The sequence below is a fragment of the Oncorhynchus mykiss genome, chromosome Y (genome assembly GCF_013265735.2).
Source record: "Oncorhynchus mykiss isolate Arlee chromosome Y, USDA_OmykA_1.1, whole genome shotgun sequence".
NCBI classification, from domain to species: domain Eukaryota; kingdom Metazoa; phylum Chordata; class Actinopteri; order Salmoniformes; family Salmonidae; genus Oncorhynchus; species Oncorhynchus mykiss.
Genome location: NC_048593.1, coordinates 31,200,539 through 31,214,403, shown reverse-complemented (window position 1 = coordinate 31,214,403; position 13,865 = coordinate 31,200,539). Strand labels below are relative to the sequence as shown.

Genomic DNA, 13,865 nt, shown 5'->3' with positions numbered 1-13,865 from the left:
ACCATCTGCTGCAGGTGAGGTTGCGCTATTAATCAACATGATATACACATATGAGCCTTGGGAAATTTGACATGCACGAGAATTGAGAATAGCACTACCATCTATGGTTACGGTCCTGCGTAAAAATAGGCCCTTGCAGCTTTTAACCTACACATGCATGGGCAGGGAAAGAGGTGGGGGGGGGGGGTTGTGAGGTCTGGGGTCCGCTCACCAACCAAGAAATTACCAAATGGGACAAGCACCAAATTGATACTCTCAAAAATATCCAGAAAATATCCAGGCAATAGCACAGTAGGTTTTAAATAACAGTATAATATACATGCTAAAACTATTAAAAGGAAAGTTTGCAAGATGGGATGTCAAATATCTTCTCGATGATATCCCGTTAATTGTTTGTGTCGACGCTTCATCGGAACATTTCGCACAAATGACCATGCCTGTGGTGACTTGCTGGGTTAATGTCAACAATCTCCCTATTTTTGTATTTAACTCAGTTAAGAATAAATTATTATTTACAATGACGGCCTGTTGGGTTAACAGAGCACGACATACTTTTACCTTGTCTAGCAACCTTTCAGGTTACTGGCCCAATGCTCTAACCACTAGGCTACCTGCCGCTCACTCTCTCATGGGAAAGGGCAGGAGTTGTGGTTTATTAACTGTTAGAATATGTACATTATTCAGTGAGAGGTATTTAATTAAGGGACCCTGAGTGGCGCGGCGTCACTCAGGCGGGCTGTATCACAACCGGTCGTGATCACGAGTCCCATAGGGCAGCGGACAATTTGCCCAGGTTCGGTTTGGCCGGGGTAGGCCGTCATTTGTAAATAAGAATGTGTTCTTAACTGACTTGCCTAGTTAAATACATTTCATAAAAAGTAAAATAATATGATATCAAAGTGCTGCCGCTAACGTTCTGTGTTTGTGTTTGTTCCCACACGCACATGTCGACCCTCTGACCCTGGAATCAAATGTCCTGACACAACTCACACAATAAGTTCAATTAACACCCATTCAGCATATAGTTGGAATAGCTTATTGAATTTTGCGCAGAATGCCATAATATCGTTCTGCCTTGTCAGTCTGGGGGTCACATTTAATGTCAAACTCAGAAGTTGAAGTTGTTTTTCACACACACGTGCCTGGGTTGTTGTGTTTGTATATTTATTTAACTGGCTAGTCAGTTCAGAACAAATTCTTATTTACAATGACGGCCTGCCCCGGACAAACACTATCGACGCTGGGCCAATTGTTCTTCGCCCTATGGGACTCCCAATCACGGCCGGTTGGGTTGTCATACAGTCTGGAAGCCAATCAAATCTGTTTGGACCCCTCTAGCACTGAGGTGCAGTGCCTAAAGCTGCTCCGCGACTCGGGAGCAATGAGATTGGCCCGTACTTTCTAAGGTGACTCGACCAAATTCATTTTGCTGTTCTAATGTCACAGACTGGGAAAATGTCCCTCGGCCCTTTCCCTTGGGAAAAACTATAGGATTTACACATTTGTTTATGAGCCTACCTGTTAGAATTTGTACATAATTTAGAAGACAAGTGTCGCCAATGACTGAGGTGCGATGTTTCCCATAGCACACACTGTCCTCTTAATAAATGTAGGCTAAACATAACGTTAGACTATTATTACATACAAAATGTAGCCTATCACAAAGTTACATATTATGTCAATCTTCATCCTGTCTGAATTGATCAAAATCGAAAAGCTTAAGCTATTGAATCTGAGTGTATTTGGAATGCGTAATACCATTTGGTGCTGCGTGTGCGGTGGAGACTGATGGTCGACTCTCGCCAATCATCTCACTTCTCAACTGTCACCAACACCTCTCCCGTACGCACGACATTTGTCTATCACACACTTGCCATGGTTGGTTTGTTTAGGACAGCGCGTGCCTCAGATCCATGAGGTTGCTTTGATCCTCAAGGTATTAGCGACAGCGCAAAGAGGGCGGTATGAACATTTGAGAGACCAATGGTGATCCCTCAACAAGATCTTATAGCACAAAAATAGATTCATGTGAACAATTGCAACATTAGTTTTTCTCAATATTATAGGCAAATTGAAATTAGAGGAATTAATTAATATTTGTTTGGTTTTTAGATGCAGATTGTCAAGCATGGCACGCATCACAGCATTCACTGTATGTTTTGCGCGTTTTGCTGTGGTGGTTTAATGCATTCAATTGCTATGTTAGGCCTATACTTTAGAACGTTGACCCAATTCACTTTGCTGTTCGCAGATGTGACAGTCTGGGAACACGTCACTCAACCCTTTCCCTTGGGAAAGTTTTACGTTTAACACATTACCTGCTAGAATTTGTACATCATTTAGCGCTGACGTGTTGCCACTGGAAGTGCGATGGTTCCCACAGCACACGTTTCCCATTAAATGTACATTCAGTTTAAATGTAATTACATCTGAATACAATTATTTACCACATACACCCCTCTACGTATTTATTTGGACAGTGACGGTAAAACTTTCTGTACTCCAGATTTGAGATTTTAGAACAGTACAGGATGTCATTTTCACACCTGTTTTACCATTTAGAAATTAAATAATCTCATCCCCCCATTTGAAGGTGTCATAAAGATTTGGACAAATTCACTTATTTGTGTTAATATAGGCTATGTGTATTAAAGTAGTCTAAAGTTTAGTATTTGGTCCCATATTCATAGCATGCAATGACTACCAAGCTTGTGACTCCACAAACTTCTTAGATGCATTTTCAGTTTGTCTTGGTTGTGTTTCAAATTATGTTGTGACCAATAGAAATTAATGGTACAGGATGTATTGTGTCATTTTGAAGTCACTTTTATTGTAAAAAAGAATATAATATGTTTCTGAACACTTCTACATTCATGTGGATTCTACCATGATTATGGATAATTATTAATCGTTAATAGTCGTTATTAATAGGGGGAGATCAAGCTGATACTAACTGTTATAGGCCTATTTCTATTTTGCCCTGTTTATCAAAAGTGTTGGAAAAACCTGTCAACAATCAACTGACTGGTTTCTGAGGGGTCTTTGGTCTGGTTTGCTAACTACCTCTCTCAAAGAGTGCAGTGTATAAAGTCAGAACATCTGCTGTCACAGCCACTGCCTGTAAACCCAAGACTCGATCCTAGGCCCCACGCTCAATTTACATCAACAACAAGCTCAGGCAGTAGGAAGCTCTCTCATCCATTAATATGCAGATGATACAGTCTTATACTCCGCTGACCCCTCCCCAAATTTTGTGTTAAAGGATCTACAACAAAGCTTTCTTAGTGTTCAACAAGCTTTCTCTGCCCTTAACCTTGTTCAGAACACCTCCAAAACAAAGGTAATGTGGTTTGGTAAGAAGAATGCCCCTCTACCCACAGGTGTGACTACTACCTCTGAGGGTTTAGAGGTAGTCACCTCATACAAGTACTTGGGAGAATGGCTAGACATACACTGTCCTTCTCTCAGCACATCTCAAAGCTGCAGGCTAAATTTAAATCTAGACTTGGTTTCCTCTATTGTAATCGCTCCTCTTTCACCCCTGCTGCCAAACTAACCCTGATTCAGATGACCATCCTACCCATGCTAGATTATGGAGACATAATTTATAGATCGGCAGGTAAGGGTGCTTTCCAGTGGCTAGATGTTCTTTACCATTCGGCCAACAGATTTGCCACCAATGCTCCTCATAGGACACATCACTGCACTCTATACTCCTCTGTAAACATCTCTGTATACCTGTTGCAAGACCCACTGGATGATGCTTATTTATAAAACCCTCTTAGGTCTCACTCCCCTCTATCTGAGATATCTACTGCAGGCCTCCACATATAACACCCGTTCTGCCAGTCACATTCTGTTAAAGGTCCCCAAAACAAACATCCCAGGGTCGCTCATTTTTTCAGTTCGCTGCAGCTAGCGACTGGAACGAGCTGCAACAAACACTCAAACTGACAGTTTTATCTCAATCTCTTCATTCAAATACTCAATCATGGACACTCTTACTGACAGTTGTGGCTGCTTTGCGTTATGTATTGTTGTCTCTACCTTATTGCCCTTTGTGCTGTTGTCTGTGCCCAATAATGTTTGTACCATGTTTTGTGCTGCTACCATGTTGTGCTGCTACCATGTTGTGCTGCTGTCATGAAGTGTTGCTACCATGTTGTTGTCATATTCATGGATGCCAGGCTTCCCCCCATAAAATGACCATAAAAAAGAAACAAACTTATACAATTATTTCTCGTTCATGTCTATCAGTGTTTAATAACTTTCCTTCAATTCGCAAGAGGCTGAATCTATTTCACAAGAAAAAGCACCCGAGCAAGGCAAACACTTCGCTGTCTTAGTATCTGTAGCCCATGTAGTTGATGCTGTTTGGCCAACAAATATGACATGATTGATGTTGTCGGTGAGTGTCTTGGTCAAAATGATCTACAGGCTATATTCAGAGACGACCTATCAGATCTCCGAATTTCTGGGGGGTCACAGATAGTGTGGAGCGGTGGCCACCCTGTGTCACCTCCTGGATATGCCACTGCTCACCATTACCAATAAAAGGGGAGTTTAGTATTTCTTTTTTTGGGAGGAGGGGGGGGGGGGGGGGGGGGGTTATGCTATTCATGCCTCTGTAACTTTCTCACCCATCATTATTAATGATTCATGAGTATCCGTAATCATGGTAGCACCCATTAATGTACAACTGTTCAGAAACATATTCTATTCTTATTTTAAATAAAAAGTGACTCCAAAATTACACAATACATTATTTACCATTCATTGCGCACAACTAAAATGCATATGGATGCAACAAGTTTGTAGAGTCAAAAGCTTGATGTCGTCATTGTGAGCTATAACATATGGGACAAAATACTAAACGTTTGATTAAATGTAATATACTATAAGATAATTTGTCCAAATACTTATGACACCTTCAAATGAAGGGACTAGATACATAAAGTGCTTTAATTTCTAAACGGTAAAACAGATATGTATGAAAATATCCTAAAATAAAAGGTGACATTCTACAGGCTCTACTGTCGCCTCATATTAAACATTTGATGTGAAATCCAAAATGCTGGATAATAGAGCCAAATAAAAAGTTTTAGCTTCATTTTCCAAATAAATACGTAGGGGAGTGTAGTTAGCTACGTAACATCCTCAGCTTGTCTGTAAAAATAAGTCAAAAAAGGTCTGTGCATAAAATGTTGTGCCAAATGAGGTGTCACTTAATTCATTTGTAAATCCGTGTCACACTGGAGACTCGTCGACTCTCGCCTACACCTCTCTTGTAATTACAATACGCGTGCCATTTCTTAGTGCTTTCATACACGTGCCCACTGGTGTTACCGCGGATGTGATGGCTTGTACAGAAGTGCCATGAAGTCCTCTTTGGGCCTCTAACACAAGTTGTTAAACGTAGGACAGCGTGAGAAAGCGCGACAATGAGCTGTGTCGAAATAATTTTAACCAACAGCTCTCAACACTTCACTGGGTAACATTGGCCATCAGTCCGTTTCAATAGGCCTACATTTTTTACACCCCATTATACTATTTACCCTCCTTATGACTATCTTGACGTCTTCTATGAATTCACTTTGTATGACATTTATAACTTGTAAAGGCTACTCTACTGTATTTCAACAGTACAAGGCGCGGGAAAGCTCAGGGATTGGCCACCGGTGGCAATGGGAGGAGTCCAAAGTCATCTCGTATTCCTAACGATTTAAAAGTCGACCAGAGACAGAAATGCCATATTGTGATTCTTCTTCAGAGACACAGCACAGAGAAATACTACTGTTCTTCTTGATTATTTACATCTGGACATTCTCTGAACTCTGGAAATACACTTTTTAAGGAAAACAGCAGCTTGTTTATTAAGAAAGATGAAACCACTTGAAGAAAAAGAGAACAGGAAAATTGACAGAAAGGTACAAGTTGAACCGACAACATTCATCAGTATATCTGAAATAGATATTAATCAATCAAAATCGATTTTAACAAAACATGTAGGCCTATTTTGTTGTCAGCTTGTTGACTGATATTGGAATAACAATGTGTTCCTAAAATGTACCAAAGTAACTAGTCCTACCATGTACATAGATTTAGGTTTTAGGAGCCCTTACTGTTGTACAAAGTGACTGTTTCAGACACACTGGTTTACCAGAGACACTGGTCTAATCTCCCTGGTCTGATCTCCTTTCATCTTTCTCTTGTAGCTCCTCAAGCCTCAGGTGGAGAGACGTCGGAGAGAGAGAATGAATCACAGTCTGGAGAGCCTGAGAACCCTGCTGCTGCAGGGACCACTACTTCAGGTATGAAGTTCACCTCTAACTTGACTCTGCTCTAAATGCAGCTCATACAGGTGTCAGCTCCTCTGAGAAGTGTAGCATGACTGTGCATTAATCTGCCCTCTCTTTCTCTCCAACAGGGTGTGACTCAGCGTAGAGTGGAGAAAGCTGAGATCCTGGAACACACTGTTCTCTTTCTCCAGAACACTGGAGATGTGGACAGGAAGAAAGGTGAAGATGGAGAAAAGCAACATCCCTTCCAGGATGGCTTCTCAGGCTGCCTGCAGAGAGCTGCACACTTCCTGGGGCAGGAAGAGGAGGGCCTGCAGCTAGAGGCAGCACTGAACTCTACTTTCTCTGCCCGTCTGAACAGCCATGCCTGTATGAACACCGAAGTTCTGGCTAAAGCCCACTCTTCCATCTCTCTGCCCAATACAATGTGCCACCAGTCCTCACACCTGATGAAGATACAGGAGTCCCACTACAGACAACAGCTTTGTGAAGTCTACAGGAGACATCTGTCTCATGCTCACAGAGCTCCACTCCAACATGGAGATCCCAAACCTCCCCAGCTGCCCCACAGACACGCTGACAAAGAAGCCCAATCCCAGAACCTCCCAGGCAGCCAGTCTGTGTGGAGGCCTTGGCCTTGACCTAGCAGAGGAGCCTGCATTGGGATATTTAACTGTAAAACAACTCTAATATCATATGAACTGATAACCAGGATGCCAGATCCTTTGCTGCTGAGGTTGCTATGGAATTATTAATTTATGCAGTGTTGTGAACACTGGACTCAGGGACTCCATAGATTTGCAGTGATATGACAATGTTGTACTGCAAATAATATATACATTATAAATATTGTACAATTTCTCTATACTTTAGTATTATAACATGTACTATGTATACGTTGTAGTACTCTGATATCTTGTCTATTTTTGCACATTAATTTATTCTGGGACTTGTTCCTATGTTTTTCCAGATATATAGGCCTGTATGTTGAAATACAAATAAAACACATTCCTTTAAAAACATTGTCTCAATGGTATCTTAATCCGTAATGTATAGCAGTATAACATGTGTTTTTAGTTATGCTTGTCATCTGCTAATGTAGTGGCACTTTCCAGCACGATCCAGCATGTTCCTATGCCAGTTATAAGTATTGCAAGTTATCATAGATCTGCATTTCATTGATAGCTGGTCAAAGGTGCGTAGAGACCACGCGCTTTAACACCTCAAGTTGTTCGGGCATGAACATCAAAGTGCTACGTGACAGCAACCTTCAATCACACGTCAAATTCAACGGAAGATTTTGGGGGCCTTTCTATATCCCGAGAGGATGCCATCTGCCGGAAACAAGGATCTTCTCTTGACATTCTCAAACATACACGAATGATGTCGTCGTCTCGTTGGGTTATTGAAAAGGATAATTCATTCACTGTCATTTGTTCAGAGGTTAATGGTACAATATTAGCTTTTCTTAACATATTTGTTTTTATTTCATATGCCTATGGTATGTAGGCTTTATGGCATATTATTCCTAAACCAGCAGTGGGAAATCCTTGGTTTAAGGAGAGTTTACATATATTGAACGATTTACTCTCAAATATCAAAACTAGCCTAATGTCTAAAAGCAACTTCCAACGTAATTAACATTCATTAATGTTAATGTAAGTCTAAGATAGCAATTTTTAACAAATGTGGTTCATCATCATTACACTTGGGCGGCAGGGTAGCCTAGTGGTTAGAGCGTTGGACTATCAGCCGGAGCTGACAAGGTAAAAATCTGTCGTTCTGCCCCTGAACAGGCAATCAACCTAGGCCGTCATTGAAATTAAGATTTTGTTCTTAATTGACTTGCCTAGTTAAAGAAAGTTAAAATAAACACTTACAATGTGTGGATATTAAATTCGCTCTAATGAATGTAAGAGTGGGATAATAGAACGGTTCTGTGAGGTAACGCTCTTATCCACAGCGACTTACAGAGGTGAGTACATTCACGTTTGTTCATAAGACTCCCCGGTGAGAATCGAACAAACAACACGTATTACAGCTGCCATTTTCTACCAACTGAGCCACACGTGACCACAATCACTTCCAATAATACTATTAAATCACACTTGCTTTATCAGACGAAGTACCTTTTACAGCATGTGGCTCAATATAGGCCGCATTTTTTATAATGATTATCCTGCAATAGTTATATTGACATGCCAAGAAAATGAGGAGACCAAATTCATCTATATGGTCCCTGATGTGATACGCTGGGAAACACTCCCGAGCTGTTTCCCTTGGTAGAAGGTGTAGGATAGACAGCAATTTCTTCTTTATTACCTGTTAGAATTTGTATATCATTTAGCAAAAGCCACCACTGACTGTCTGGTGGAGCATTCCCAGGTTCCCAATTCTCACCCGTACACATCGATATCCGAAATGTTAATTAACATAGGATAATATAACAATATAATTAAATCTAAATAATAGTATCTATGTAATAGTCAATTGTATTAAAGCAATATTAATCTACTAGCGACAGGTAGCCTAGTGGTTAGAGCGTTGGGCTGACAACCGGAATGTTGCTGGCTCATTGACTTGGTAAAATAATACGTCGTTCTGAACATGGCAGTTAATCCCCTGTAGTTTGTCATTGTAAATTAGAACTTGTTTTTTTACTGACATTGCCTAGTTAAATAAAGGGTACCTTTTTAAAAAACTAAGTCAAAAACACGTGTTGGGTCTGTGCGTAAAATTCTGTGACAACTGGAATGGGCAATACCTTTTGGCTGTGCGTGTGCCTGTCTGTGTTTGAGAGGCTGAGGTGTCACTTAATTCGTTTGTAAATCCGTGTCACACTGGAGACTCGTCGACTCTCGCCAACACCTCTCTCGTAATTACAATACGCGTGCCATTTGTTAGCGCTTTCGAAAACATGCCCACGGGTGTTACTGCGGATGTGATGGATTCTACGGAAGCACCATGAGGTCCTCTTTGATACACAAGTTGTTAAACGTGGGACAGCGTCCGAAAGGAAGACAATGAGCTGTGTCGAAATAATTTCAACAAACTGCTCTCTTTACTTCACTGTGTTACATTGGCTATCAGTCCGTTTCAATAGGCCTACAGTTTTTTAAACCCCATTATGCTATTTATCCTTCTTTTGAATATCCTGACTTCTTCCACGAATTCACTTTGTATGACATTTATAACTTGTAAAGGCTACTCTACTGTACTTCAACAGTACAAGGCGCGGGGAAGCTCAGGGATTGGCTACCGGTGGCAATGGGAGGAGTCCAAAGTCATCTCGTATTCCTATGAATTTAAAAGTCGCCCAGAGACAGAAATGTCATATCGAGGCTCATCTTCAGAGACACAGCACAGAGAAATACTACTGTTCTTTTTCATTATTTACATCTGGACATTCTCTGACCTCTTTAAAAATACACAACTTAAGGACATCTGTAGCTTGTTAATGAACAAAGATGAAACCACTTGGGGGAACAGAGAACAGGAAAACTGACAGAAAGGTAAACTTGAACATTTGAAGTGATTATATTCATCAGCATATCTGTAATACCTATTAGTCAATAACAATCGATTTAACTAAAAAATGTAGGCCTATTTTGTTCATAGCTTGTTGTCTGATCTCAGCTTGTTAACAGATATTGGAATAACAGTGTGTTCCTAAAATGTACCTATGGAGCTAGTCCTACCACGTACATAGATGTTTGTTTTAGGAGCCCTTACTGTTGTACAAAGTGACTGTTCCCTGGTCTGATCTCCTTTCATCTTTCTCTTGTAGCTCCTCAAGCTACAGGTGGAGAGACTTCGGAGAGAGAGAATGAATCACAGTCTGGAGAGCCTGAGAACCCTGCTGCTGCAGGGACCACTACTTCAGGTATGAAGTTCACCTCTAACTTGACTCAGCTCTAAATGCAGCTCATACAGGTGTCAGCTCATCTGAGAAGTATAGCATGACTGTGCATTAATCTGCCCTCTCTTTCTCTCCAACAGCGTGTGACTCAGCGTAGAGTGGAGAAAGCTGAGATCCTGGAACACACTGTTCTCTTTCTCCAGAACACTAGAGATGGGGACAGGAAGAAAGGCGAAGATGGAGAAAAGCAACATCCCTTCCAGGATGGCTTCTCAGGCTGCCTGCAAAGAGCTGCATACTTCCTGGGGCAGGAGGAGGAGGGCCTGCAGCTGGAGGCAGCACTGAACTCTACTTTCTCTGCCCGTCTGAACAGCCATGCCTGTATGAACACTGAAGTTCCGGCTAAAGCCCACTCTTCCACATCTCTGCCCAGCACAACGTGCCTCCAGTCCTCACACCTGATGAAGATACAGGAGTCCCACTACAGACAACAGCTTTGTGAAGACTACAGGAGACATCTGTCTCATGCTCACAGAGCTCCATTCCGACATGGAGATCCCAAACCGCCCCAGCTGCCCCACAGACACGCTGACAAAGAAGCCCAATCCCAGAACCTCCCAGGCAGCCAGTCTGTGTGGAGGCCTTGGCCCTGATCTAGCAGAGGAGCCTGAATTGGGATATTGACCTGTAAAACAACTCTAATATCCTATGAACTGATAACCAGGATGCCACATCCTTTTCTGCTGAGGTTGCTATGTTGTTATTAATTTATGCAGTGTTGTGAACACCGGACTCAGAGACTCCATAGCGTTGCAGTTATATGACAATGTTGTACTTCAAAGAAAATATCAATTTGAAATATTGTACAATTTCTCTATACTTTAGTATTACAACATGTACTATGTATAAGTTGTAGTACTCTGATATCTCGTCTATTTTTGCACATTAATTTATTCTGGGACTTGTTCCTTTGTTTTTCCAGATATATAGGCCTGTATGTTGAAATACAAATAAAACACATTCCTTTAAAAACATTGTCTCAATGGTATCTTAATCCGTAATGTATTAAAGTGTCAAATTTGTTTTTGGTTATTGTTGTCATCTGCTTTCTCAGTCAGACATTCAATAATTAAATTACTTATTTACCATTCAAACAACTCAAGGTGTCACGTTCTGATGCCAGTTAAAAGTACTGCAAAGTTTTCATAGATTTTCATTTCATTGATAGCTGGCATGTGTGTGTTTAAGTCAAAAGTGCGAAGAGACCACGCGCTTTAACACCTGTTACCTCCCGGTCAAGAAGAGCAAAGGGTTCAGAGACAGCGACCTCCAATCACACTTCAAACTCAAACGAAGGTTTTTAGGGTTGTAAAACGGAAACAAGGGGTTTCTCTCGACTTAGAAAAATGATGTCCTCCTCTTCTTCTTGGAATATAGGAATGAATCATTCATTCCTAAGCATTTTTTTCAGAGGTTCATGGTAAAATATTTATTTTTCCTTAATTGAAAAAAACGTATTTTCTTATCCAAAGTATATTTTATATAGGCTTTATAACAAATTATGCCTAAAACAGCAGTGGGACAGCCTTGGTGTAAGGAACGTTTACAACTATAGAACGATTTACTCTCAAATATCGAGAGTAACCTGAAAGCGAATTCCAACGTAATTAACATGAATTAATATTAGTAAGTCTGAGCTAATAATATTTAACAAATGTGGTTCATCATCAGTACAATTACAATATGTGGCTATTAAAAATAGTCTGACTAGATCCGATTAATTTAAGTCTGGAACGGAATACATATTTCTTAAACAGGATATATATTTATCTATATCACATCACCATATTATTCGGTTATTAGAATGTTCTGTGATGGAATCTCAACTAATTCCAACAATATTATAAATTCACACTACCTTTATCAGACGAAGTACCTTTTACAGCATGTGGCTCAATATAGGCCGCATTTTTTTATATAACCATTAACCTGAAATAGTTATATTGACAAGCCAAGAAAATGAGGAGACCAAAATCATATATGGTCCCTGATGTGATACACTGGGAAATTGTCCTGAGATTGTTCCCTTGGGAAAAGGTGTAGGATAGACAACAGTTTGTTCTTTATTACCTGTTAGAAATTGTACATCATTAGGCAAATATCGCCACCGACTGCCTGGTGGAGCATTCCCAGGTTCCCAGTTCTCACGCGCACACATTGACCTCTGAAATGTTAATTAACATAGGCTAATATAACAATATAATTAAATCTAAATAATAGTGTAATAATCAATTGTATTAAAGCAATATTCATCCACTAACAAAGTCAGAAGCGCCTGTTGGTTCTGTGCGTAAAAGGTTGTGCCAATTGGAATGGGCAATACCTTGTGGCTGTGCGTGTGCCTGTCTGTGTTTGAGAGGCTGAGGTGTCACTTAATTCATTTGTAAATCCGTGTCACACTGGAGACTCGTCGACTCTCGCCTACACCTCCATTGTTATAATTACAATACGCGTGCCTTTTGTTAGCGCTTTAACACACGTGCCCAGGGGTTTTACTGCGGATGTGATGGATTCTACGGAAGCACCATGAGGTCCTATTTGATATACAAGTTGTTAAACCTGGGACACCGTGAGAAAGCATGACAATGATCTGTGTCAAACTAACTTAAACCAACTACCTTCATCACTTCACTGGGTTACATTGGCCATGTTTCAATAGGCCTACAGATTGGTACACCCCATTATGCTATTTATCCTCCTTAAGACTATCCTGACTTCCACGAATTCACTTTGTATGACATTTATAACTAATACAGGCTACTCTACTGTATTTCAACAGTACAAGGCGTGTGCCGGGAAGCTCAGGGTTCGGCTACCGGTGGCAATGGGAGGAGTACAAAGTCACCTCGTATTCCTATGGACTTAAAAGTCGTTCAGAGACAGAATGCTAGATTCAGTGACACAGCACAGAGAAATACTACTGTTCTTCTTGATTATTTACATCTGGACATTCTCTGACCTCTGGATGAAGGACAACAGCCGCTTGTTGATTAACAAACACGAAACCACTTGGGGAAAAAGAGAACAGGAAAATTGTCAGAATGTTAAGAATTTAACCTTTGTTGTGATTATATTTATCAGTATATCTGCAATACATATTAGTCAATCAAAATAGATTTTACCTAAAACATGTAGGCCTATTTTGTTGTCAGCTTGTTGACTGATATTGGAATAACAATGTGTTCCTAAAATGTACCAAAGTAACTAGTCCTACCATGTACATAGATTTAGGTTTTAGGAGCCCTTACTGTTGTACAAAGTGACTGTTTCAGACACACTGGTTTACCAGAGACACTGGTCTAATCTCCCTGGTCTGATCTCCTTTCTTCTTTCTCTTGTAGCTCCTCAAGCCTCAGGTGGAGAGACGTCGGAGAGAGAGAATGAATCCCAGTCTGGAGAGCCTGAGAACCCTGCTGCTGCAGGGAACACTACTTCAGGTATGAAGTTCACCTCTAACTTGACTCTGCTCTAAATGCAGCTCATACAGGTGTCAGCTCATCTGAGAAGTATAGCATGACTGTGCATTAATCTGCCCTCTCTTTCTCTCCAACAGGGTGACTCAGCGTAGAGTGGAGAAAGCTGAGATCCTGGAACACACTGTTCTCTTTCTCCAGAACACTGGAGATGTGGACAGGAAGAAAGGTGAA

At 40.8% G+C, this 13,865-nt stretch overlaps 2 protein-coding genes across 2 annotated transcripts; both read left to right on the top strand.

The window, feature by feature from the left end:
• The first annotated feature begins 5,882 nt into the window (after positions 1 to 5,882).
• LOC110509415 (transcription factor HES-7.1-like) lies at positions 5,883 to 6,940 on the top strand. The gene is made up of 3 exons (XM_021590305.2): positions 5,883 to 5,927; positions 6,216 to 6,311; positions 6,428 to 6,940. Exons 1-3 carry the CDS (start codon positions 5,883 to 5,885, stop codon positions 6,938 to 6,940), a joined length of 654 nt encoding a protein of 217 aa, XP_021445980.2.
• A 2,826-nt stretch (positions 6,941 to 9,766) lies between these two features.
• Positions 9,767 to 10,811, top strand: LOC110509414 (transcription factor HES-7.1-like). The gene is made up of 3 exons (XM_021590304.1): positions 9,767 to 9,811; positions 10,087 to 10,182; positions 10,299 to 10,811. The coding sequence occupies exons 1-3, from the start codon at positions 9,767 to 9,769 to the stop codon at positions 10,809 to 10,811; spliced, it is 654 nt and encodes a 217-aa protein (XP_021445979.1).
• Positions 10,812 to 13,865: the final 3,054 nt, after the last annotated feature.

Excerpts from the sequence above, each read along its gene's own strand:
- LOC110509415 (XM_021590305.2), top strand. The coding sequence starts at position 5,883 with ATGAAACCACTTGAAGAAAAAGAGAACAGGAAAATTGACAGAAAG. Across the intron at positions 5,928-6,215 it reads ACAGGAAAATTGACAGAAAG|CTCCTCAAGCCTCAGGTGGA; the intron begins GTACAAGTTGAA and ends TTTCTCTTGTAG. Across the intron at positions 6,312-6,427 it reads TGCAGGGACCACTACTTCAG|GGTGTGACTCAGCGTAGAGT; the intron begins GTATGAAGTTCA and ends TCTCTCCAACAG.
- LOC110509414 (XM_021590304.1), top strand. The coding sequence starts at position 9,767 with ATGAAACCACTTGGGGGAACAGAGAACAGGAAAACTGACAGAAAG. Across the intron at positions 9,812-10,086 it reads ACAGGAAAACTGACAGAAAG|CTCCTCAAGCTACAGGTGGA; the intron begins GTAAACTTGAAC and ends TTTCTCTTGTAG. Across the intron at positions 10,183-10,298 it reads TGCAGGGACCACTACTTCAG|CGTGTGACTCAGCGTAGAGT; the intron begins GTATGAAGTTCA and ends TCTCTCCAACAG.